This window comes from Trematomus bernacchii, unplaced genomic scaffold, assembly GCF_902827165.1.
Source record: "Trematomus bernacchii unplaced genomic scaffold, fTreBer1.1, whole genome shotgun sequence".
In the NCBI taxonomy this organism is placed as follows: domain Eukaryota; kingdom Metazoa; phylum Chordata; class Actinopteri; order Perciformes; family Nototheniidae; genus Trematomus; species Trematomus bernacchii.
In genome coordinates, this window is record NW_022987567.1 from 6,060,254 (window position 1) to 6,086,820 (window position 26,567).

Below are 26,567 nucleotides of genomic sequence, written 5' to 3' on the forward strand. Positions count from 1 at the left end.
ATCTCATTTCCTTTCATAGAGGATGATTCATTGTATCCTATAGGAGATGATAAAGGAAGCATTGGAGCGCCTTTCCTTAGCATATATAGAATTTGAACAGCTCTTATTATGGCTGACACTTCTAGGTCATTTCACCTTTGTGTGTGTGTGTGTGTGTGTGTGTGTGTGTGTGTGTGTGTGTGTGTGTGTGTGTGTGTGTGTGTGTGTGTGTGTGTGTGTGTGTGTGTGTGTGTGTGTGTGGGGTGTGTGTGTGTGTGTGTGTGTGTGTGTGTGTGTGTGTGTGTGTGTGTGTGTGTGTGTGTGTGTGTGTGTGTGTGTGTGTGTGTGTGTGTGTGTGTGTGTGTGTGTGTGTGTGTGTGTGTCATTGACAGTACATTTTTAGATATTAAACACGCGGAAAATAACTAGAAGCAAAGCTTTCCATTGAAAACGGGAAACTCAACGGTCCTTCTTTATCACAGCACTCACGACACACTCACTAACAATCACTGTGGCCCCTGACCTGTTGTGAATGGTCTTCTATAGTCTCTCTTACATTAAATAAACCTGCCCCCTTTAAAACTAAGACACAGGACAGCCAATAGGAAGAAAGCATGCCGGGACATTCTGCACTCCTGTGACGTTTCTTAGCCTTTTAGCTGACCGATACACAAATATTGATATATCTGCAATAATAAGATGATATATTCTGACATGTGTCAACTCCAAACTGCTCCCCTAGCACCGTGTCAAAGCGGTGCCTAATATCAGAATGCGGTGAATGCAGAGTCTACATTTCAATGTGCGTGCTGTGCTGTGAACATGTGTGATGATTAAACATCAATCGATTTGAATCCTCCATTTCGATCCCATTTTTAACCTCACATAAACCAAGGCAACACAAGCTGTCAATGTCTTTATGACTCAACAACATAACGTTAAAGAAACCATTTAGCTACATGTGTTAGCAATACATTAAACTGTCATCCATGGTTCGACCATTATAAATCTGTCATGACTTGTTTTCCTTGACTAAAAGTACAGTAGTACCATTTGGACTTACAGTAAAGATGTTATTATGTTACTGCACTGTCAAAGGATGTAATACTTGTGAAAGTAACTGCTGGTTAGCTGCCAATAAGCTGACTAGAAGCCAACCCTGAGAATAAAACCCCCTCGGTGCAGCAGGTACTTCCCTTTAGGTGCTTCCCTGTGACTACTTCCATCTCAGAAGCTGTGTTTGACTTCCAGCACCTCAGCTAGAGGGACAGAATATACATTTAGCGCTATTGTCACGGTTGCTGCTAACTACAGTAAGCAACAGCATTTACTGAATCAACTTATAAAGCTCCTAAATTCTCCAAAATAAAGTCCAAATTCTACCACTTTCTAAAAGTTCATGACATATTTATAATGGTCTCATAGGACAGATTATGTCAACACCAACCACATGGGACAGTTTCATGTGATCATGTATCCTGCTATGATACGTTTATGACAGGATGGGTTGCATTAGGTTACTTTCAACTTGTTCTAACAAAGCAAATTAAGACATTTCAATTCTGCATGTGTTTTATTTAATGTATCCAATGACAACAATTGACAACAAACATTAATAGAGATTAAAATGTCATGGTCATGACAGTGTCCTGACAGTCTTATGCAAACCCATTAAAATACTTTTTATAAAGTTGTACTATTTTTTTCATTACCTGTGTGTGTGTGTGTGTGTGTGTGTGTGTGTGTGTGTGTGTGTGTGTGTGTGTGTGTGTGTGTGTGTGTGTGTGTGTGTGTGTGTGTGTGTGTGTGTGTGTGTGTGTGTGTGTGTGTGTGTGTGTGTGTGTGTGTGTGTGTGTGTGTGTGTGTGTGTGTGTGTGTGTGTGTGTGTGTGTGTGACCGTATTCTAAGCGAAAATCAACATCATATTATGGGCTCAGAACAGTCTCATAATGCACACAGAAGGATTCACACTTGTATTTCCGGATCCACACTTGTGTTTTTCAATGCACACACAAATGTGTTCCGTTTCATATACATGTAAATAAAATCCAAATACAGAAAAAAGTTTTACATATGTATTTTTGATCCTCACATATTTGTTTTCCGTTTAAATCCCCATAACCTGCAAACACAACCCGCTTTCTGTGCATGGATCGCTGTGTAATTTTTTCTATCTATAGCCAATCAGATGTCTCCTCAATTCTAAGCCAATCACATGAGCGTGCCCCCACGAGGGTAGATTTCTTGCGTTCATGACGTAGCGCTTCATGTACGCATTTTGCGCTGTCCGGAGCTGACAGGTCCATGGAGCCTGTCTGCAGGCGCTAATCTCAGGACACCTCCACTCTCAGTACAGTGCCACTTTCCGAACCATTAATGAATGCTTGTGTACACAAAAACGGCAGGCAAAACCGTTTTAAATGTGTGTTTCCTGTATGGCGATCAGCTGCTTTATTTATGTCTGTATGAAGTTGTTGTGAGTGTGGAGGGAGCAGCTACAGGTTAGCTTAGCCTAATCGATCAGTGCATTACGAAGCCAGTGCTAGACAGTGAACTGTCAACGGGGGGGGAGCCCCGCCGGTCATTATCGGCCGATATTCACTCTTAATAGTTTGATCGGTGCTCTCTATAAAGGCCGATCAGGAGAGCTGGATCTGATCGATATGGACATAAACGCGAGTGAAGTTTTAGCGAGCTGCATGAGAAACTGACGGGCTATCAGGAGAGAGGGAGAGAGGAAAATAGATGATCCTTACTCCCGTGTTATTAGCCATATCCGGTCATAGTCCGGTAATTACCTACTAACGGAAACTCTGCTACACAATTCTTCTTCTTCTTCTTCTTATTATTATTGAAACATGACCGGTAAGTTTCAAATTTGTCCGGTAAAATAAATTCTGTCCACCCTGCTCCGGACAGCGCAAAATGCGTATATGAAGTGTCATGAACACAAGAAATCTACCCTCGTGGGGGCGCGCTCATGTGATTGGCTTAGAATTGAGGAGACATCTGATTGGCTATAGATAGAAAAAATTACAAGTACGAATCGGGTGACCGTCAGGGGACTCTCAAAAAACCCACACACGAATGCACAGCGATCCATGCACAGAAAGCGGTTTGTGTTTGCAGGTGCAGGGGATTTAACGGAAAACAAATATGTGAGGATCAAAAATACATATGTAAAACTTTTTTCTGTATTTGGATTTTATTTACATGTATATGAAACGGAACACATTTGTGTGTGCATTGAAAAACACAAGTGTGGATCCGGAAATACAAGTGTGAATACTTTTGCGGATCATGAAATACAAGTGTGAATCCTTCTGTGTGCATGTGTGTATTATGAGACTGTTCTGAGCCCATATATAAAGGCCATCACATTTTTGTTATTTCTTTTGTTTACATCGCTAATTACAATTTATTTTAAGTAAAGAACTTGAATCACAGGAAATTGATAAAAAATATAAGTATTTTTAAGCCAATTCCAGTTGCATTTCACTAAAACTGTTTGCTTAAAGACAAGATATCAATGTTTCTAAAGGTACAAGTCATAGTAAATTGTATATATATGTGTACAAATACACATACATATGTACTTTACAGCATTGATGGTGGTATTTATTTATGTTGCACCTGATTTCAGCTCTCTTATTCCTCCCTGCACAGAGATGTTTGCTTGAATCACAATAAACTTCATATTATTTGAGTAAAAAGAGTGAGCATCTCATTGAATTTTGAACAAAACACATCAAAAAAAAAGTGTAAATAAACCTCTTTCTGCTTCAAAAAGGAAATAAAGAATGAATGTATTTTAAACAAACGTGTTTCTTCCTCTCTAGGCATGGATGAGAGGTTATGTGTATCCCCCGCCCGCCCTCTGTCGCCCTGACCTGTGACCCCCAGCCCTCCCTCTGTGAGCATGTATCGCAGGAACGGGCTCTCAGATGGCACCAGCATCCACTCAGTCACCTCAGAGGTAACACACACACATGTAAGACAAGATAAGACTTTATTTATCCCCAAGGAAATTGTTGTGCCAGAGTTACAAAAATACAATAACAATTGAATATTAAATATCTACAGGAAACATAGACGGTCACATAATTAATGTAAATATTACCAGTATTTAGTAAAGCAAAAAAACGTAGTGGCAGATGCGGAATTGCACGTTTATCATAGCACATTATTCATAATAATAATATAATATTGCACATGTTATATGTACTGACCATTGTTGTACCTTGTACATGTTCACCTGGATCCATCTTCTTCTTATATCCTCCAGAGACCCACCCATTCATGTTTGTCCTCTGTGGAGCACATTGGGTTTTGGTCCATTACTTTGAGGTTATACATGCCACAGCATTAAGTCCAATTGTACTCCACAGAGGACATCCTGGGCTTTTCAAACATATGACATATGTGGGGGTGTGGCTTTGCAAAAGATAATTTCATTGTATTTCAAAATGGCGTCCATCAACACAAGCACTATTTATAGAAAGAGAAATGTTAAGTTTGTCATTTTGTAATTACCAGAGTTGTGAGTTCAATATTTTAATTAATTATAGTAAGGGAACATCTTAGGAGTTACTGTAGTGAGTTTTCAGAGCAGTGTAATACTTATTTGACCTCAAACTAAATGTTTGTATGAATGTCCCGAGGACATGGGGATTTGCTAACCCCCATTTTACACGACACAAATGGAGTCCACTATGGGCCAAAACTAACACGTAGGTTTCTGTAGGGTTCATGGCAGATGGATGCAGTGGGAAAACACACATCAAGTGCCTCAAGTGTCAGATGTATCTCTGCATTTCAAAAAAGGATGGAGTACTACAAATGAGGGCTCAGTATTTGTTGCATTGAGTTGTTGCTCTAATGTTGTCTAAATGTACCTGTATGTTAATGTTGTTTGTATACTATGCTTCACATAACTAACACCCGATGTCCTCTACAAAGGACAGACATATTTTTTTAGTTTTTGTTAGTCATTATGTTAATACCACCCTAAAGACTTGTGTGATCAAAAAAAAAAAGGAAATTTGAAACCTTTTTCTTTCTGGGTCTCAGGACACACTCAGCATTTGGACTGCCTCTGTTGTAAATGTATTATCTTTTTAATTTACACACGACATCTATTGCACGTCCTGGGAGAGGGATCCTCCTCTGTTGCTCTCCTCAAGGTTTCTTTCATTTTTTGGGGTGTTTCCTTGTCCGATGTGAGGGTCTAAAGACAGAGGGTGTGGTATAAACTGTAAAGCCCCCTGAGACAAATGTAAAATGTGTGATGTTGGGCTGTATAAACAACCTTTGATTGATCGATATATGCAATGTAGTTATGGGAGAATGGTGACTCCAATGCCTCAAGTTTACAAAGATAAATTAGGAGTACATTTTGAACATTTCACTGACTTGTGACTCCCAGATTGATTAAGACGGTACACAGTTTAATAACAACAGCTGCTTGGATATAAAGCGGTTTCTATGGTTTCAGGCCAGCAGCAGCTCTGACTCTCTGGATGGACATTGTGTGGACTACGCCAAGAGCTACGATGCCGTCGTGTTCGATGTGCTCAAGGTGACGCCGGGGGAGTTTGCTGTGAGTGTCATTCACATATCACTCAGTATTTATAAAGCATAGCATCAGACTCCTCCCTCTGCAAAGATTGTACGTGTTGAAGACACAACTTTGAAGTGCACTTGAAACAATATCTGTTCAATAAGTTGGAACTAATTCCAATCTATCAGCAAATACACATTTAAATATTCAATTTAATGAATGTATTACCAATGCTTCGATATGACCAACATAAGCAAACGAGACCATCAGCAATAATATATGTTATTTCTATATAGCTCAACTTAATGCATGTTATTAGTTTATCTTTTTGTATTAACTTCACAGAGAGGGAGGTGGATATTGACTCACTGATTCCCTCAACCATAAATTACCATATATTAAACAGATCATAGTCAATGTTACATAAACACTGTTTCATGTCTGCTAATCGATATTTTTTTAATTAACACTGAATTACACTGCCCTAATGAGAAAGGGATTCTAAACACAAGTCATATTGTACATTATTTGAATTAAAGCACTGCTTGCTTCAGAATTGGTAAATGTTTTTCCGGACACATTATGTGATAACAGCATTTCCAAATCACCCAAGCATCTATTCCTGCATTATATACTGTAAACAAACATACCTATAGATTTGTAATTAGCCAATATAGCTGCTGTTATCGTCATTATTACCTTCATCATTGATCCTAATTACCTATGTATGTATTCTCCCATTATCATCATCATCTCTCTGTGTTGTTCAGTTTCTTAATCTCCTGTTTATTGAAAGATAATATGGTTTTCTTTCTTGTTATTCCAGAGCCAGATCACTCTGATGGATGCTCCAGTCTTCAAAGCCATCCATCCAGAGGTAAGAAACACCTGTGTTGTGAAGTGGTTGGTGCTGATCATCCACGCCTCCATCACCACATTTTAACTTTGGAGGAAAAGCAGGGTTCCAGCTGTCGTGCACTGAGTCATGTATATCCAATTGGCAGAGATGGCAAAAGTACACACATCCTTTACTCAAGTAGAAGTACAGATACTCGTGTTTAAAAATACTCTGGTAAAAGTAGAAGTACTGACTAAACTTCTTTACTCAAGTAAAAGTAAAGAGGGCTTTGAAATGTACTTCAGTAAAAAGTACCCATAACTAGCAGCTGTTTTAAAGAGTACCTGACCTCCCTTTATATTAATAGAACAATAATGTCATTGTTAGCTAATGAATGTTTCCATGCTGAACAACGGCAACATGACAACGTTTTCATTGGTCCCTCTTCTTTAGAGAAGACCAGGAAATGATGGATACACGGATCGTGTTCAAATCAATAGGCACGCAATGACTCTAAATAATAATGATCACGCCACCAAACACACATTCAAACTAAAGGAACCAGCCTGTTTGGGAAATGTGAGAAGTAGAAAGTACAGGTATTTGTGTTCAACATGTAAGAAGTAGAAAGTACAGGTATTTGTGTTCAACATGTAAGAAGTAGAAAGTACAGGTATTTGTGTTCAAAATGTAAGAAGTAGACAGTACAGGTATTTGTGTTCAAAATGTAAGAAGTAGAACGTACAGGTATTTGTGTTCAACATGTAAGAAGTAGAAAGTACAGGTATTTGGGTTCAACATGTAAGAAGTAGAACGTACAGGTATTTGTGTTCAAAATGTGAGAAGTAGAAAGTACAGGTATTTGTGTTCAAAATGTAAGAAGTCAAAGTAAAAAGTCGTCAGAAAAATAAGTAGTGGAGTAAAATACTGATACCAGAAAAATGTACTTAAGTACAGGAACGAAGTATTTGTACTCCACTACTTCCCACCTCTGACAATTAGCAAAAGTGTAAGCATTTTGAGTGAGCAGCTGTTATTCTATTATATGATCTATTCCTGGTTTATGTGTCAGAGTTAGACCAGGGTCAGGTTACAGGTCTGTGCTGTCACCTTAAGACCTCCACCTGTGGATGGCACTGTCTGTCCATTAGTACCACCTCTTTGGTAAATGTTGGCCATGAGTGTTGTGCAATAGGTCGCCATTGTCAGTAGGTGCGTCTGTGTATTGTGTTTGCGTAAATGTCAGTGATGATATATGTATGTATTTTAATATTTACTATGTTTGTATACGTACATGTCGTCCATTTACGAGACAATAAAGTATATCGTATCGTATGATGAAGTAAAAAATATATACTACACATGCTGTCTTTCTCATTATATAGCCTTTAGCAAACTCACCTAAACTAGCTGTTCAGGTTATCACTGTGATGTTTTAACAGAGCAGAGTTTTGTTACAGATTCCTTAAATGAGTTTCTAAATGTGTTGTTCTGATTGTCAGGAGCTGGCTTGCTGTGGATGGAATGGGAAAGAAAAGCACCGTATGGCTCCCAACATTGTGGCATTCACACGCAGGTTCAACCAGGTACGTTACAGCATTTCTTAAGCTCATATTTCATTGCTTTGTCACTTCTAATTTGTGCAATATAGAGTACAAAGTATTTTGCTCTTATATTCCAATTAAAGGTGGGGTAGGTAATTCACTTCAGAAACACTTTTTGTTATATTCCATGGAATGCTCTTAACATCCCGATAGCAATGAATACATTAAATGCTTTGACAATAAATACATTAAAAAAAAATCATCTGTGGAAGCCGTAGTACCGTAAAAAGCACGACCAATCATCTGAGCCGGCCCGGCTAAAATAACTGGATGGCCTACCTGCCTGTCAGCCTTCCATCTGTGCACAAACTTATCTCGTGCCCTCATTGGTCATGTGCGCGTTCGTGTGTGTTGGAGGAGGGGCTCTGTAAGGAAGTCTGAAGGAAGGGGCAGATTTTTTCCGGCTGCGTACTTTCAAATTCTAGCGCACTCGAGCTGGTTTCTCCATTCTTACCTACCCTACCTTTAAAGCTGCACTAGCGAGCCAATATACTCTACTCACTTCTACATTGTAGAAGAAAATGGAAACCATACAGTTAATTTCTTTGCGTTAAGTGGACTGATCATATCCTAAAAAAGCTCATTAATATATGGTAGTGCTGTTGGGCTTAATCTACTTTTCAGTTTTTAGTGCTTAATTTAAGACTTTTATGTTTCCAGGCACTTAGAAACTCAACTGATGTCTAACAGTAGCTCCATGTTGGGCGTTGGTTATTTAAGAAGTCTGATATCATGCTATATGATGTAGTGGCTTCCAATAAACGATTTGATCCGCTATATTAAGCTTCAAAACGTTGTCCGACAGATTTCTTCACCTTTAAAGCTACACCAATCATTATTTCCATGTTTGCCAAAGATCAAATGATTTCTAACGGCAGCAGTGAAATCCGATAACAATACAGTACCACTATCATGATGTGTACAGCTGATTATTGACATCAGATCATGTTGCTTAAATCCAGCGTGAGACAAGCATTGGAGTTCAAGTCAGGATATGTCTACATCGCTTTTTAGGTGCACTTCTGGTCTGTGGATGCAGTTACACATAGACTTGTGTTTTGTGTTTTATTATGCGTTTATATGCTGTTGTTTTTCAGGTGAGCTTCTGGCTGGTGAGAGAAATCTTGACTGCCCAGACGATGAAAATCCGAGCAGAAATACTGAGCCATTTCGTCAAAATAGCAAAGGTGAGTTAGGATTAATGATGTCTTTATTAAAGGGTCTTTATACCATTTCCAGGCCATTGTTATTTGCTGTTATTATTAATCTTAAGTTAAAGGTGGGGTAGGTAAGTTTGAGAAACCGGCTCGAGATACACTTGTTGTTATATTCCATGGAATGCTCTTAACATCCCGATAGCAATGAATATCTGAAGTGCTTTGACAAAAAATCCATAAAAAAATGTCATCTGTGGAAGCTGTAGTACTGTAAAAAGCACGACCAATCATCTGAGCCGGCCCGGCTAAAATAACTGGATGGCCTACCTGCCTGCCAGCCTTCCATCTGTGCACAAACTTATCTCGTGCCCTCATTGGTCATGTGCGCGTTCGTGTGTGTTGGAGGAGGGTCTCTGTAAGGAAGTGGCAGATTTGTTCCGGCTGTGTATTTTCAAATTCTAGCGATCTCGAGCTGGTTTCTCCAAAATTACCTACCCCACCTTTAAGTTGATTAGCAATTTGGGACAGCACTGGAGACGGAGAGTTTGATGCATAGAGGTTTCTTTTTAAATGAAATAATGAAATCCCGGAGTCAGTCAGTCTGCAGGATCTTGATGGAGGAACCAAGTCTGCGCTGGCTTTTCATAACGAGTTGCAGCTTCCTTTTTTCATCTCTACTATTCTATATAAGTCTCTCTTGGGACTGTAGTCCTGCTCTCTCAGAAGAATCTCTCTCATCATCGGCCTCACATAGTCGAGGTCGATGATACTCAGTTGAATCCCTCTGAACAGTACCTCTACAGTTTGTCCTCCTCACACACACACACACACACACACACACACACACACACACACACACACACACACACACACACACACACACACACACACACACACACACACACACACACACACACACACACACCACACACACACACACACACACACACACACACACACACACACACACACACACACACACACACACACACACACACACACACACACACACACACACACACACTTTCTTGCTCTGCTCACTATGACCCAGTTTGTATAACATTCACACACACACATGTTATGCAGCCAATGGTGACTAGACGCACCTCAACGTTAGACTTTGTATTTTACTTGATAAGGGTTATTAATTAATAATACAGAGCATGTTGTTCATTAAATATCTGTCTTTGTTCCCAGAAACTGTTGGAGTTGAACAACCTTCACTCCCTGGTGTCGGTGGTGTCCGCTCTGACGAGCGCTCCTATCTTCAGACTCAGCAAAACCTGGGCGGTAAGACATCCCATCATGCACTGCTGATTAGAACATAGGAGCCAGCACCCCCTTCAAATGAATGTGTGAGGGGGCTTAAACATGACATGACTCACAGCACCTGCAGCACAATGTGTTTTACAATGACAATCATTTATCCTTGTCCCCTTGTTTTGTGATTATAGTCAATCTATAAACCGAGGGTTAGTGGTTACCCTGAAGCCAACATGCTCTAAGCAACATCAGACATTTTATTGTTTTATTTTCTATATTCCTTAGCAGTCTGCTGATGTGTCTTATCATTTGTTATTATGGAGGGGTGTTGATGTGACTTAGTATGTAAGTAGCATGGCATTTGTTTATTAGCATCAGATTGTTGGACAGACTGGAAGCAGGTGCCACATCGCCTACAAAAATTTGACTCTGATTTTGACTCAAATCGACAAAGTCATTCGGTTCATTAAGAAATCAAGAATTCATATTTGTGTGTTTGCCATAGTTCCCTCCAAGACTCTGAATCTGAAGGTTTAATCCATGAATCAATCTCTGTTGTAGTTGATCAGTCGGAAAGACAAGGGCACATTTGAGAAGCTCAACTATCTGACATCCAAGGAGGAGAACTACACCTGCATGAGGGAATACATCCGCTCCCTGAAGATGGTGCCCTGCATCCCATACCTCGGTAAGTTGTGTGTGTGTGTGTGTGTGTGTGTGTGTGTGTGTGTGGTGTGTGTGTGTGTGTGTGTGTGTGTGTGTGGTGTGTGTGTGTGTGTGTGTGTGGTGTGTGTGTGTGTGTGTGTGGTGTGTGTGTGTGTGTGTGTGTGTGTGTGTGTGTGTGTGTGTGTGTGTGTGTGTGTGTGTGTGTGTGTGTGTGTGTGTGTGTGTGTGTGTGTGTGGTGTGTGTGTGTGTGTGTGTGTGTGTGTGTGTGTGTGTGTGTGTGTGTTTGTGTGTGTGTGTGTGTGTGTGTGTGTGTGTGTGTGTGTGTGTGTGTGTGTGTGTGTGTGTGTGTGTGTGTGTGTGTGTGGTGTGTGTGTGTGTGTGTGTGTGTGGTGTGTGTGTGTGTGTGTGTGTGTGTGATCCTTTTTGACATATTGAATTGAATACACTACAAAGACAAGATGTATTATGTTCAAACTGGTCAATTTGTTTTGCGAATATTCACTCATTTTGAATTTGATGCGTGCAACACGTCCCAAAAAAGCTGTGACAGGCATGTTTTCCACTGAGTTGCATCCCCTTTCCTTTTAACAACACTCAATAAGCGTTTGGGAACTGAGGACACTAATTGTTGAAGCTTTTTTAGCAGGAATTATTTCCCATTCTTGCTTGATGTACGACTTTCAGTTGCTCAACAGTCCGGGGTGTAGATTGTTGTATTTTGCGTTTCATAATGCGCCACACATTTTCAAAGGGAGACGGGTCAGGATAATTAAATAATAAACAAATAATATGTTTTTGATATTAGAATAAAATCTCAAATCGGCATTTATTACTGGTTGCAGTTGTTTATTGTCGCTAATTGATTTATGCTTTACTCAATGTTAAGTATTGCTGTACAACCATTGGTAGTTGCCCATTGTGAGAAGGAAGGCAGAGGGTAGTGAAATGAAACATGAAAGATTGGAGTTCAATCACTGGAAACACCAGCAGAGTTGTGCATATTTTATTGCAAAATTGGTAACATACAGATGATCAAAATAATCTTAATGAAGCAGCAAATATATACACACAGAATACCTGATGCTTACTATATCTGCGCACTAACACAGTGGTGATTCAACCTTTTTAACAGTCCCTTTCTCCTGGTATTTCCTTGTTCATTTAGAAAAGTTGACCTTGTTCTTTGATCACTTTGACATTAAGTGGTCAGAAGACCTTCAATCCATTGTTTTATTAACCGTTATCCTACCAAAATGAGATGACATTAAGCAACAAAGGAAATTATCGATAAAATGTTTGGGGGAAATAAATAACCAGATCTATTTCCTGTAGAGTTGATCCCTATATATTATACATACACAACATATACTCAATATGGCCACCAATAATACTCTGAAATACCAGTGTTTTACCAAGTTTGATCTCTGGATATAAATTCCTTTTGTTACTATTAAACATGCAATGCTGACTTTATTTAGATTCCTATTGTAAGTTTTGTATTTTAAACTCAAGCAAAGATATTCCAGCCACTTCACTTGTGAGTTCTTTTGTGTGCAATTTAGCTTTAAGAGCCCGGACTAAATGAGAAAGTGTGTTAGTGGACGGTGTTTGCATTGGGTCGTATCATCATGGTCACTTTCTTCAGAGAGTACGCTCCCCCTCTGAACTCGGCCCAGTAGACCCCGTCCTGGTAGCGGCTGCGGTAATGCCCCCCCCCGGTACCACACGCCGTTCATGTTGGAGTGAGCGCAGGCGTTGTACCACCACCCTCCTTTCTGGTAGTGGGCACAGTTACCTGGAGATACAAGGACTTAGATTAAACCAGGGGTGTCCAAACTACCAAATGCAGCCCGTGGACCATTTTTAATCGGTTTGCCCTCAGCAAATTCTAAAAGTATAATGAAATATGTCCCACAAATTAAACATCTGCTATTGTACTTCTTAAATATATCTGTTCAAATGTATAACACAGTATTCATAAGTTATTCATAAGTTAATAAGCCACATTTTCGGATAAATTCAGTCAATTAAAGTTGAAAACATTTTCTAACAAATCTTAGTTGATAAGAAAAAATACTGCATAATTGGCATTTTTTTATGATTTGAATTAAAACGGGAACAGTAGAGCTCCCTTTGGGGAACAGTCTCTTCTGCGGGTGTGTTTGCACCGAGACAATTTGCTCTGTATGAATGACAACAGCTGACATTTATACACCATGCCATCGGGACCAACTCGGGGTTAAGCATCAAGGATACATCGACATGTTGTCTGCACGGGCTGGGATCGAACCCACAACCTTCTGTTTAAAAAACGACTCTCAGCCACAGTGAAAGCACACCAACAGTTATGATAGCCTTCTCTAGTACTTAATTCCCCTCACCTGTGTAGGCGTCGTTGTCTTTGTCCAGTGTTGTGAACTGCTTGCCGTTGTGCCAGGTCAGCGAGTCTCCAGCGTTTCCGTGGTATCGTCCCACTCGCAGCCGGTAGAAGTCTGCCTCAGACTCGATTCTGAAGCTGGCGTACTCTGCGTAAGTCTTACGTCCGCTCCAATCCTCCAGAGTCACCAGCAGCTTGTAGGTGGCCTGGTTAGTCAGCCAGTAGATGTTCTCCAGACCTAACCAGTATTCCCCATCAATGTTTCCAAACCCTTGCTGTCACAAGAGAGAGACATTGAATTAGCTGCATGTAAGCTCATCCAACTGTTCTAACCAGAGATGGAAAACATTACACACATCCTTCACTCAAGTAAAAGTGCAGATACTCAGTGGATAAAAATTCTCGAGTAAAAGTTCAGAGTAAACTCCTTTACTTAAGTACATTTCAAAGCCCTAACTAATTGACTTTTACTTAATAAGAAATGCCAAAACAATTCCCCCATTTTTAATTAATTAATGTTTTTAAAATGTAGAAAGCACAATTATTTGTGTAAAAGTAATGATAATAGGGAAATCTACTTAAGTACAGTAACGAAGTATTTGCACTTCACTACCTCTGGTTCTGAGACATGATTTAATAGAAATGCCAAAGCGATTCCCCCATTTTAACTAAGTTATGTTTGTCCTCCCTTTGAATACACACCATCCATGTTTTCCAAGCATCGGTAAAAGACTGGTCATGATGTAAGAGGGAGAGGCGAAGAGCCGTGGCATTGCACGATGTGTCCCTCCGTCTGAATCACTGCTTTCAATTACATCACACATGCGTTCAATCAGGAGGGAGTCCTCGTCCATGCCAAATGTGAGTTGGCTTAAAGAGGCTTGTTGACTCATTCAGGGGGGGTTGGTGGACATCTTGGAAGTGCTCCTTTGGGGTTTAGGTTGTTATTTAAAAGTGATGAGAAAATTGTCCGTTTTGGGGAGGAAGTTGATCTTTGGCAAAGAAAAGTTTCACCCTGCGCACCAGTATTTACGTAACTGCGGGTCTTCAGAGAAATAGCTTGGAAACACAGCATGGTTACGTCTTTGAATCATTGCACTGTGAGCAACACTGAGAGCATGATTGATTTGATTTCAGCTCATATATTTGATTTTTGGTGGGTTTTTGTAATGATTACTCGCATCTTCCACAAGAAGTCCAGACTGAACAACAGATTGATGGATTACATCAAATTGTAGTGGTTTTGATTGTTTGGACGGGGGGAATCCTACTTTGGTGATCCCCTAATGTTTCCATTCGCACAACCATGATGTCATAGTTTCACTTATGCTTTGAAATATCTAAAAACCAGATTATGGATGAAAGATTGCTTTGTACAGATATTCGTGTTTTCTCAGGGGATGAATCATCATGATCCTCTGATGTTTTGTCGATTGCACCATCGGATTGACATTTGTGTTTTTGAGGGAATTTGTGCTGCCCTGAATTGTAAGACTTTGGTAATCCCCTTACTTTTCATAAAGCACTATCATGAGGTCAACATATTTGATTAAATTGTTTCAATTACATTGGTTTATGACCAAATACTTTAGTTTCATTACCATCAACCCAAGCTATTCCTTTGGGGTTTTGTGCTAATTAGCAATTTAGCATGCGAACACGCTACACTAAGATGATGAAAACTGATGTACCAACTTCCCATCTGGATGTTAGTATTGTCTTTGTGTGCATGTTAGCATTCTGACATTAGCTCAACCACTGAGCCCACATGCATCCTCACGTCTGCTAACATAGACTTGTATATAACCTAAGGTCCTAAGATGAATCTAAGATCCGATTCAACTATAGTACCTTGTACGTCTCCCAGTTTCTAAAGAAGTTCACAGAGCCATCCGTACGCCTCTGAATGACGGTCCAGCCACCGGGGTCACGTGTCTGGTCACACCAAACCTGCATCAGTCGATTGGTCTTGTCTGGTTTCAGGAGGAACATGCCGCTGTTGGTGTATCCGCCCTCCACAGCTTCCAGACAGTCTTTGAAAGGACCTGCAGGAGAGACAATATGCTGACTAACTATCGTGCATATTGATAAACAAAGGCTTTCATGACTGGAATGAATTCGACTCACATGCCATTGTCATCGTTATTATAATTCAAACAACCTGTCAAAGGAACAGACACGGCTACATTGAATAGAACATATTCGTGCAGCTGGAAAAGTAACGTCACTGTTGACCATGTGTTCTGTATGTCACTGTTGACCATGTGTTCTGTATGCCACATTTGACCATTTATTTCCAGTGTCTGTGATGCTGACAGCAGGAAAGTAACATTAATATCTCTATAAAAGTGTGTAAAAGTGTTATTTTTAAAGGTTACCTATTATGCAAAATCCACTTCTTCATGTCTTTTCTTCATAAACATGCTTTTATTTTTCTCCGCCGAGTTTCCATGGAGATGACAGCCAACACACACACACATATACAACAGTGTGTGTGTCCATGTCTTCTCAGCTGATTGCTCTTAACGTATAGTACCTGGCTCCTTCTACTCTCAAGTCCATGATCTAAATATTCAGTAATCTCCATCACAAGGCCACAGCCAGCAACAGCTCCTCAGACTCTACACCAGTCAGGGTTCACCCTAAAGCCGCAATTTAAAGGTCACCTATTATGCAAAATCCACCTTTTCATGTCTCTTCTACATCAACATGTGTCCCCTCTTCTTCATGTCTCTTCTACATCAACATGTGTCCCCTCTTCTTCATGTCTCTTCTACATCAACATGTGTCCCCTCTTCTTCATGTCTCTTCTACATCAACATGTGTCCCCTCTTCTTCATGTCTCTTCTACATCAACATGTGTCCCCTCTTCTTCATGTCTCTTCTTACATCAACATGTGTCCCCTCTTCTTCATGTCTCTTCTACATCACCATGTGTCCCCTCTTCTTCATGTCTCTTCTACATCAACATGTGTCCCCTCTTCTTCATGTCTCTTCTACATCAACATGTGTCCCCTCTTCTTCATGTCTCTTCTACATCAAACATGTGTCCCCTCTTCTTCATGTCTCTTCTACATCAACATGTGTCCACCTCTTCTTCATGTCTCTTCTACATCAACATGTGTCCCCCTCTTCTTCATGTCTCTTCTACATCAACATGTGTCCCCTCTTCTTCATGTCTCTTCTACATCAACATGTGTCCCCTCTTCTTCATGTCTCTTCTACATCAACATGTGTCCCCCTCTTCTTTAATGTGGTCCCCTCTTCTTCATGTCTCTTCTACATCAACATGTGTCCCCTCTTCTTCATGTCTCTTCTACATCAACATGTGTCCCCTCTTCTTCATGTCTCTTCTACATCAACATGTGTCCCCTCTTCTTCATGTCTCTTCTACATCAACATGTGTCCCCTCTGTGGAAAGAGATTCTGAAAGTTTCAGGAACAAAGATTCTCTCTCTTTTTGTCCTGATCCATTTATATAAAAACCTGTCTGAAAATGAGCTGATCAGATTTTGGCCACTTTATGATGTCATAACGATGTTTTGGCTTGTGTAACCATTAGCCAATCACCAACCAAGGTAACCCCCCCTAGGTACGGCAAAGTACTTGGTGTGAAAGCGGCTATTGTGTTCTTTTTAACCAAATATCCCTCTGAGGGGCGTGGGGAGTGGCTCCTTATTTTCATCTAAAGTAACAGACAGAGAATCAGGAATTTGGAAACAGGGCTGAAACAGAGGGGATTATGGGATGCTGCAATGATCTGTTTGGAGCCAAACACTTCAGAGACATGTTTGTATATATCTGAGGGCTATAATATATTGATGAAAAACAGTATAATAGGGGACCTTTAAAATCTCTATAAAAGTGTTCTTTAAAAGATGATATATAGCATACAATGTCCTTCACCGCACAGTTGATATGCCACTGTTTACTGCCAGGTGATGCCAAGCATGTTGCAGCTGATCTCCCACAGTTATTGGGCCATCTCATCATCAAAAGCCGCCCTAGAGCACCTTGCAGGACCAGTATGTACACTGGTTACTAGTTTCATTTGCGGGTGAGCAAAAGGACATGGCAGGGAGTGTACCGTATGCTGCAGTTTAGCCAACAGCCTGTTCTGAGATGGATCCTGTCTCTTTTAAACAGAGAGGGACAATCCAAAAACAAGATTAACTTTTCAATAAAGCCCTCCAGTGAGTCCTGCTGGCGGACTGTAGTCAGATGTGATGGTTTCACTGAAGGAAGGCACTAAAACCGCCAGATCTGCTACCAATTGCAGGATAGTGCCAGATGCAAGAACAGACTTTCCACAGTTCTTTTAAAGCGTCTAAAAGAGGCTGGAAAGTGTTTTTGGTGCACTCAGACTCCCAGTGGGTTGTGTCATTAGTGTCATTATAGGATCTCGTTAATCACTTGCAGCTGCAGTCATCTTTCAAAAAAGGCATCTGTAATTTTCTGTGAGCATGTTGTCATAGAGCTTTATCACTGAAGAAAAATGATAAGTGGACGGCGTTTACACTGCTCTTTTATAGGCTTCAGAAACCAATCAAACTGTTTTACAACACACACACACACACTCACTCACACACACACACATTGGTGTACAATTTGGGGTTCTGTATCTTGTCACATATTTATCTATTATTACAATAAGCAGTAATCTATTTCACTGTACAGCATTTCATTTTACGCTCTATTTCTAGCTCGGCTTATTCTATTGTTCTTGTATATAGGTAACTTCTTCTGCATTACTTGCACTACGTACGTCTTGCACTATTTTAATTCTTCAATTTGTTCTTGCACTATTTTTACTGGATTTTTATTTGTTTTATAGTTTTATGTCTTATATATATCTATGTTGCATTGTTGGAGGAGCCTGAGACTTGAGATTATAACCACACTGTAGCTGTGCATATGACAATAAGGCCTTTGAACTTTGTCGAGAACACCTTTTCATTTCGAGATGGGGCTTAGATTGAGGGTCTTTGTGGCCAGGTTATTTAAATGTATTTTTTATAAAATAGAGAGGGTTGTGTTTTCTGACACTTGGTGAGTTCCCTGGAACACCGGGGACACATATTCATGTATAAAAGACGTACAAAAGTGCATTTTGCATGATAGGTCCCCTTTACATTTTCTTTAACTCATCACCTTTTACTTCCTTGTGCCCCTTGATTTGTTATATTATTCTAACGTTTGACCTGAAGTGAATTTATTCTTTTTAGTTTTAATTTGTGAATTGTGCCTTGTTGTTAAAGCGCTTTGAGCTGCACCTTGTATATGAAAAGTGCTATACAACCAAAGCTTTATTACTATGTGTATTCTCTACTTACCAGCGGGCTCACTTGTAAAGCTGTATGCAGCGCTTGGCATCGTGGGCAGTGGAGGCGGTACTGCTTTAGAGTTCTGGTCGTTCTGGTCGTTCTGTATCTCATTATTCATGCGGTTGATGGTGTGCCGGGTGTGTTTCTGAGGATCGTAGGGTCTGTATCCTCCGGGAGACAGTTCAGGCATCTGTACGGGAGGCTGAGGCACCACAGGGGGTTGTGGGTAGACCGGGCGTATCCGTTCCCGCACCACACCGTACGAGTGTCCCCCCCGCTGACAATGCTTCTCCAGGTGCAGCAGGAGGGCGCTCTGGTTGTTTGCGAGGGCCGACAGACGCTGGTACTTGTGCTCCAGGTCGCTGTAGCGTAAGCCGAGCGTTCCCATCTGATTCGTGTGGTTGAGCACTCGGGTCTCCAGCTGCGACGCCTCCAGAGCGTTGTCTCGTTTGCGGATGATCTCGTGCAGCAGTTGCATGTAGAGCTGCGTCACTCTGGAGTTCATGTTGCGGCTCTCCTTGCGCAGGAGCTTGACTTCATTCACCACCCCCCCCGTCGACTTGTATCAGCTGCTGCAGAGCTTCGATCTGCCGGCGCTGCTTCTGAAGCTCAGTGTTCAGCAGCTCCAGCTCCTGCTTATTGACCCGGTTCTCCAGCAATTCCTCGGGCTCCTTGGAGTTCACACAGATGGCCCCAGTGCTTTTCTGCTCGGGGACAATAAACGTGTAGGAACATTTGTCCGTTTGGGAGCGGCTGTGGTCAACGACGGCTCGTTTTTCCCGATTTGGGGCGAAGATGAACTCTCTCTCCAGGATCTCATCACTGTTCTCGATTTCCTGAGTGCCTCCTTGGAGAGAGGACTGGGGTCCGGAGAGCAACAGGAGCCCCAGCAACACCCCCGCAGGGAGAATCATAGCACAGTCCTGCTGCACGAGCCAAGATGATTCCTGGAACAGAGTGGGGAGAGATGATCAGTAAATGTCTCTTCTCTCACTGCATTAGCTAAAGAAAAACTTTCACATCAGGGGGAAATCCACTGTTATATTCGACATGTTTACATTATCAGAGTCAGTCAGTCAGTCTCTTTCAGTTTGTGTGTACAGACAGAGAGATCGAAATCCCAAATATAAAAAAATATATATATAAAAATATGTATGCAAATAAGTATATACCTATATAAAATATATATATACACACAATCAAAGACACATTTATACATATGCACACATTAAGACCTAAATAAAAGCACAACAATCAATATACAAAAATAACACTGATTTATAATAATCATATCAATATTGGCCCTCAAATTACTATATTGGTTTCTTCCTATTCCATATAACACATTTGATACAGTAACTTGGTTAATATCACACATTTTGCTTATAGCATTTGCTTATCACATATACTATACACACACACACACACACACACACACACACACACACACACACACTCAATTTGTTTTAGTTTCTTTTGCATATTTAAATGTGTCACAAATGTTGGATGCATAAAGCTGCATTCATTAGTGCCCAAGCTGTATTAATTATATTATTTTAGTTTTGCAACACATTTTTCAGTCCATTAAGATGCTCGGAAACTCACGAGAATTGGCATACACTTCAGAGCTGAATGATTTCACATCAAGCAGCCAATATGTTGGTGATGAATAGAAAAGCATTACAAATCATTCTGCTGCTTTCAGGAATTGAAGTTTGATCAGACCTTTGGCATATAGAAAAATGTTTTGCATACAATAACAAATATGTAAGACCCTTTATGTCACTGCAGATTCACCATTGACACCTTTTTGAAACACCTAAATCCCATATATTTAATTGTCAAAGAATGTCTCTTATTAATTATTTTTTATATTTTAAATGGTGTCGGACTTTGGAATTGACCCTAGATTGTAGTGAGGCTACTTTGTAACTGATTTCAATCAATGTACAGGAAAAATCAGCTCTGTAGGATGTAAAGGGCGACTGTGGCTGCGAGGGAGTGCGGTCGTCTTTCAACCAGAAGGTTGTGGGTTCGATCCCAGCCCGTGCAGCCAACATGTCGATGTATCCTTGGGCAAGATACTGAACCCTGAGTTGCTCCCGATGGCATGGCCAACGGTGTGTGAATGTGTATGAATGTTAGGTCCTAGAGTAAGGTACACTGCTCTGTATGAATGGGTGAACGACATGTAGTATGAATGGGTGAACGACATGTAGTATGTAAAGCGCTTTGAGGGGTCTTAAAGCGCTATATAAGTAAAGTCCATTTACCATTTACCATTAAAAGGGGAATGTACAGAAATTAAGATATTTTTGTAATTAGTGACTACTTTAATCAATAATTAAATTTCGCTGTCCAACTCCTCATCCCAGGTCTTTCAAACTGAATTCTGTGCAAATCCATGAAGCCAATGACCAGATAAACAACTTGACCACATATCCCAGGACTGCATAGCGAAGCTCAGACGTAGCATCCAAACACGTCCACTTAGTTGTGTCACAATGGCTTAAGCCAAGTTTGATTTAAGCCATTGCGTGTGTACCGACACATCTGCAACAGTTCAGGCGGTGAGATGTTCTGCAGCATGTCAGGCTTTCTTTCATGTCTCGCTTTCTATGGAACATGACATCAAGACACCCACTGGCCCCAGAGAAACCGCTCAGAGACACACAACCACACATGACATTTAAGATCGATCTTTTCCAGATTTATCTCAATTTGTTCTCATTTCTCTGTCCAGGAGAGCAATTAAACTGCTACATGCTGAATGTTAAGCGTCCAGATCTTTGTAGAGATGATAGAAGTGGTGTAAAGTAACATAATACATTTACTCAAGTAAGTAGTAATCTCAAGTATTAATTTGAGGGACTTTTACTTTACATGTTATGCTATTTTGTACATCTAAATGGTGTACTTTTCCTCCACTACATGTATGTAATACCTTTAGTTACTTTACAGATGTGGATGAATGATGTGAAATATAATCAAGTGTTAAATCAGACTTTAGTTCCACCTGGAGTAAATTCACAAGCTACCCTGCAGTATACAAAGTCATTCAAACTAGCTGCACCTTTACCAGCTTTGAGAACACTTTCATGATCAATCATTATAAAACATATCCTGACCCAGAAAGCAACGCAGCTTCTGGTCCAGGCTCTCGTCATCTCACTTCTAGACTACTGCAACTCCCTCCTGGCTGGTCTACCTGCATGTGCCCTCCGACCTCTGCAGCTCATCCAGAATGCAGCGGCTCGTCTGGTCTTCAACCTTCCTACATTCTCCCACACCACACCGCTCCTCCGCTCCCTTCACTGGCTTCCAGTAACTGCTAGAATCCACTTCAAGACACTGGTGCTAGCGTACCATGCTGTGAATGGATCTGGCCCTTCCTACATCCAGGACATGGTTAAACCATACACCCCAGCACGTGCACTCCGCTCTGCATCAGCCAAACGGCTCGCTGCACCCGCACTGCGAGGGGGACCCAAGTTCCCATCAGCAGAAACACGTGGGTTTGCTATCCTGGCTCCAAAATGGTGGAATGAGCTCCCCATTGACATCAGGACAGCAGATAGCTTACACATCTTCCGGCGCTGACTGAAAACTCATCTCTTTCGACTCCACTTCGAGCGATACAATTACTAACAAAGCACTTATATACTAACAAAGGACTGGCTTATCTAAAGCCAGTTGAGTAGCACTTGAAATGTTTTGGCTCCATGAAACCTGATGTACTTATATGATTCTGTTTTCTTCAAGTTTGTATCTTCTTGGTCGAATGCACTTATTGTAAGTCGCTTTGGATAAAAGCGTCAGCTAAATGCAATGTAATATAATATCATATATATTATTCTGAAATGGACCAATCTGCATAATGACTACTTTTGGTACTTTAACTATATTTTGATGATAATACTTTTCTACTTTTACTTGAGTAACATCTTGAATTGCAGGACTTTTACTTGTAACAGAGTATTCCTACACTCTGGTACTTTTACTCAAGTACAAGATCTGAGTACTTCCCTGACCTCTGGATGATGGTGAGTTATATATCTATCTCCACAGTGTGCCAGGGCATCTGTTACATCTGAGGTCAGTGGGAAATGCAGCAGGGAGCCCATAAAGTTAGTCCAGACCCCGATCACCATCTGTCAGTTTGACTTGCAAAAGGTGTCAGGACAAACTGAGCTCTGTGGATGACCTCACAGTCAATCAGCAGCAACAACAGTGATAAATGAGTTTGTCACGCATGCTTTATCCCTCCCTGTCTTTGCCCCTGTGTCTCTTTCTGGCACACACACACACACACACAGACACACACACACACACACACACACACACAGAGGAACAGTTGCCGGTGCTTCCAACTTGTCTTTGTCACAAACGCACGTCTGCGTCTGGATGTTCAGGCATGTCTTTAAACCACAGGGGGGGGGGGGGGGGGAGCAAGGCTACCCTCACTCGGCACATTTGGTTTGGCCGACTTACTGTAAAAGAGTAGCTGGTGAGATTATCGCAGTTAATTATCAGTCCCTGTAGGAGTCGTTTCATGAGTCTCTGACGTGTATCCTCCTGTTCTGCCTCAACGTGAGGCTTCATGAAACTGAGAAGCTTTCCTCAGCTTTTGATCCGTGTTGTGTTGCGCCCTTACACACCATCTGTGTTTCTGACGTTAACACGGCTCAGTGTTAGTCTTCACATATTTGCATGATTAAGATAAGATCAATAAATAAAAGCTGTACCTTTTTTTTATTGATCACAATTTCGGAGGCAATAAACGAGGCTTTATGTGACATTTAAAAAGAGTAGGAAATAAACGGACATAATCATAAAATAGAAAAATAACACTGAACTAAAAAGTAAAATATTTACATAATGATAGTGAAAGATATATCTGATTACTGTCCGTTGAATATACACTATGAAGTGCCGATTACAGCTCACAAAATATAAAAGTAGGACCATGTATTATCATGTATCATGTATCATGTATTATTTACATGAATTAAACTGTCGATTAAGAAAGTCGATATTTCTTCTTAGAAAAGAAATCTTAGAGATTAACACAGCGTACAAACAAGTGGGATGTTGGTTAAAAGCAAAGGATTGTTATCTGTATTAGTTTAAACCTTTACATGATGACTGGTAATGCATTAAGAGAAGTTTAATTGGGCGTGCAGCACTAGTGGTCAAACTTGCTTTACTACTATTTCGGGGTTTATTTGAAAAACTGATTATGCAAAAAATAAGAAATCTGGAAAGGTTTGATACTTTCACACGGATTAACGCAAAGGAACTGACACTTTGATAAGAGTCAGTCTGCACACCACTTTACCGTGTACTACCAGAACTTTGTGTCGGAAATGAAGGAGAGCGTTTGAATTTAAGTCCATATTAAGGAATATGAAAGGTTCCCTGTGGAGTTTTTGACCTCAAGTAGGGCTACGGAGAGTTTCTTGACATGTGGGTTCAAGTTTTGATTGTCTCATGTACACTCAAGACGACACATATGCACAATCACATGGGTCATGACAATGGTTTCACATTACTCCCCTGATCTACACTTGAATAATAACAGATCCTGTCACGAAACAACTGCATTTGATAAGGAAGTTATCAGTTCTGGAGTTCCTCGTTCCACACCACTGTAACGGCACACTATTCAACAAGTCATTGGTGACAGGAGGTGACTCTAAGTTTATCTTCTTTAAATCCCTCCTCAGGCAGAGCTTTAAAACAATTGTAAAATATATCAAGCTGTAAACATGACATGCAAGACATCTAACATGTTTCCCAGCAATGAGAGTATTGGTTTAAACTCATGCATTTAATCCCCCTAAAGATCGTTTAAGGGGATCAAAGAGAACATGGAGAACAATCTGTGATACTCAAAAAGTCAGTCATAGGAAATGAAAGGCTCAACGGACTGCTCCACTCACCTCCACTTGCCTCCTTTTCCTTCAACCCCCTGCCTGTCTATGACTTCCTCAGCAGTCAGTAATTCCTCATGTCCTCTGCGTTGGTCCAGTATTTAGTCAGTGGAACGTCTTCACATTATTCCCCTTGGCCCGCTGTCAGAGTCACTTTCTTCATGTGGAAAATGTTCAGCCCTGATGTCTCTGCACAGGACCCCAAGTGTCCAATCAACGAACAGCCAGAGCTTTCCCGCTGCGACTTCATTCATCGGCACCTTGGTCATGTGATGATTCATCAACTGAACTCACGCCTGTTTACTCACTTCAAAAAAAGAGCCTGGACCTCCCTCTGTAATCCTGCCATCACCAGGGAGTTATTTAGCTGGGAGCCTCGGCCACGCCCCTTTCTCCTCCCCTTGACAACAGGGAGACCATGGACCCCCCCCAAAATAAACCCATGTCCCCTGCAGCCCCCCCCCCCCCCCCCCCCTGCATCTCGCACTTTTTTCCACTTGTTTCCCGGCAAACCCATGACTGTGTCTTTGGTGTGTGTTGCAGTTAGGTCAGGGTTTTGGAGAATGTAGATTTTGATCTAATTTAAGCTTGTTTTTCCTCTGGATTATACAATATATAAATACATCTTTTTGGCCTTTCAGGTGTTGCTAGGAGACACGCTGTCAACATCTATGTTTGGTGCTTGTTAGAGAACATCGTATTGTATTTATCCACATCATGTTTTCATGTCCACACAAAGCCTTGACTGCATTTCCGGCAATTCAAACTTTCCATCCTTTGACAAAAGTGTGTGTGTGTGTGTGTGTGTGTGTGTGTGTGTGTGTGTGTGTGTGTGTGTGTGTGTGTGTGTGTGTGTGTGTGTGTGTGTGTGTGTGTGTGTGTGTGTGTGTGTGTGTGTGTGTGTGTGTGTGTGTGTGTGTGTGTGTGTGTGTGTGTGTGTGTGTGTGTGTGTGTGTGTGTGTGTGTGTGTGTGTGTGTGTGTGTGTGTGTGTGTGTGTGTGTGTGTGTGTGTGTGTGTGTGTGTGTGTGTGGTGTGTGTGTGTGTGTGTGTGTGTGTGTGTGTGTGGTGTGTGTGTGTGTGTGTGTGTGTGTGTGTGTGTGTGTGTGTGTGTGTGTGTGTGTGTGTGTGTGTGTGTGTGTGTGTGTGTGTGTGTGTGTGTGTGTGTGTGTGTGTGTGTGTGTGTGTGTGTGTGTGTGTGTGTCCTCCTCGCCCCCATGCTTGGACCACACCTCTCTTTACACTCCATTTCACTTTGTTCTCAACTACACACCTGCAGCGATTTGTGAGTGTATGCCACACAGTAGCAACACTATCGCCGGGCAGAAACATTTGACACGCACACACCTACACACACATACATTCACAGTGACCGACACACAAGACATACACACTGTCAGACACACAAACCTGAACATGCACACACACACATACACACTGACAGGTACAAACAACTACACAAAGACATTCACACACACATACAAATACAGACACAACATCATACACACACAGCATCACACACACACACAAAGGAACACAAACTAACAAACAGACGCTCTCTCTCACACACACACCCACCCACTCTTATGTGTGTGTTATCTCTTTGATCTCTGCACGCTGAGATGTTTATCAGTGAGAGCAGGGATTGTCTTTTCACACACTTTGCCAAAAGCAGAGGTGAAGTTAGGACAGCGTTTGTTATGTTGTCATAGAAACTGCTGCTGGTTACATAACACCTGACAAACACTTTCAATAAAAATTCAGTGACTTAATTGTTTAAAATTGCACGGGTCTTTGTCAATGGATTAAATCAAGAGAGGTTGAATAGGGAAGGGAAACTGATCTATGATTGATATACATGCATGTT

At 41.1% G+C, this 26,567-nt stretch overlaps 1 protein-coding gene and 1 pseudogene across 3 annotated transcripts in view; one reads left to right on the top strand and one right to left on the bottom strand.

Annotated features, from left to right (window-relative positions):
- Positions 1-26,567, top strand: part of LOC117478721 (ras-specific guanine nucleotide-releasing factor RalGPS1-like) — a 53,254-nt gene that overhangs the window by 4,374 nt on the left and 22,313 nt on the right. For 2 of the 3 annotated variants that reach the window (XM_034125624.1, XM_034125623.1), the window contains exons 2-8: positions 3,819-3,970; positions 5,474-5,578; positions 6,366-6,416; positions 7,880-7,963; positions 9,079-9,168; positions 10,336-10,428; positions 10,963-11,089. In XM_034125624.1, coding sequence (XP_033981515.1) covers positions 3,899-3,970; positions 5,474-5,578; positions 6,366-6,416; positions 7,880-7,963; positions 9,079-9,168; positions 10,336-10,428; positions 10,963-11,089 — 622 coding nt within the window. In that variant the 5' untranslated portion in view covers positions 3,819-3,898. The remainder of the gene's footprint in view (positions 1-3,818; positions 3,971-5,473; positions 5,579-6,365; positions 6,417-7,879; positions 7,964-9,078; positions 9,169-10,335; positions 10,429-10,962; positions 11,090-26,567) is intronic. The other variant, XM_034125625.1, reaches the window with a different exon arrangement.
- LOC117478722 lies at positions 12,056-25,017 on the bottom strand (annotated as a pseudogene).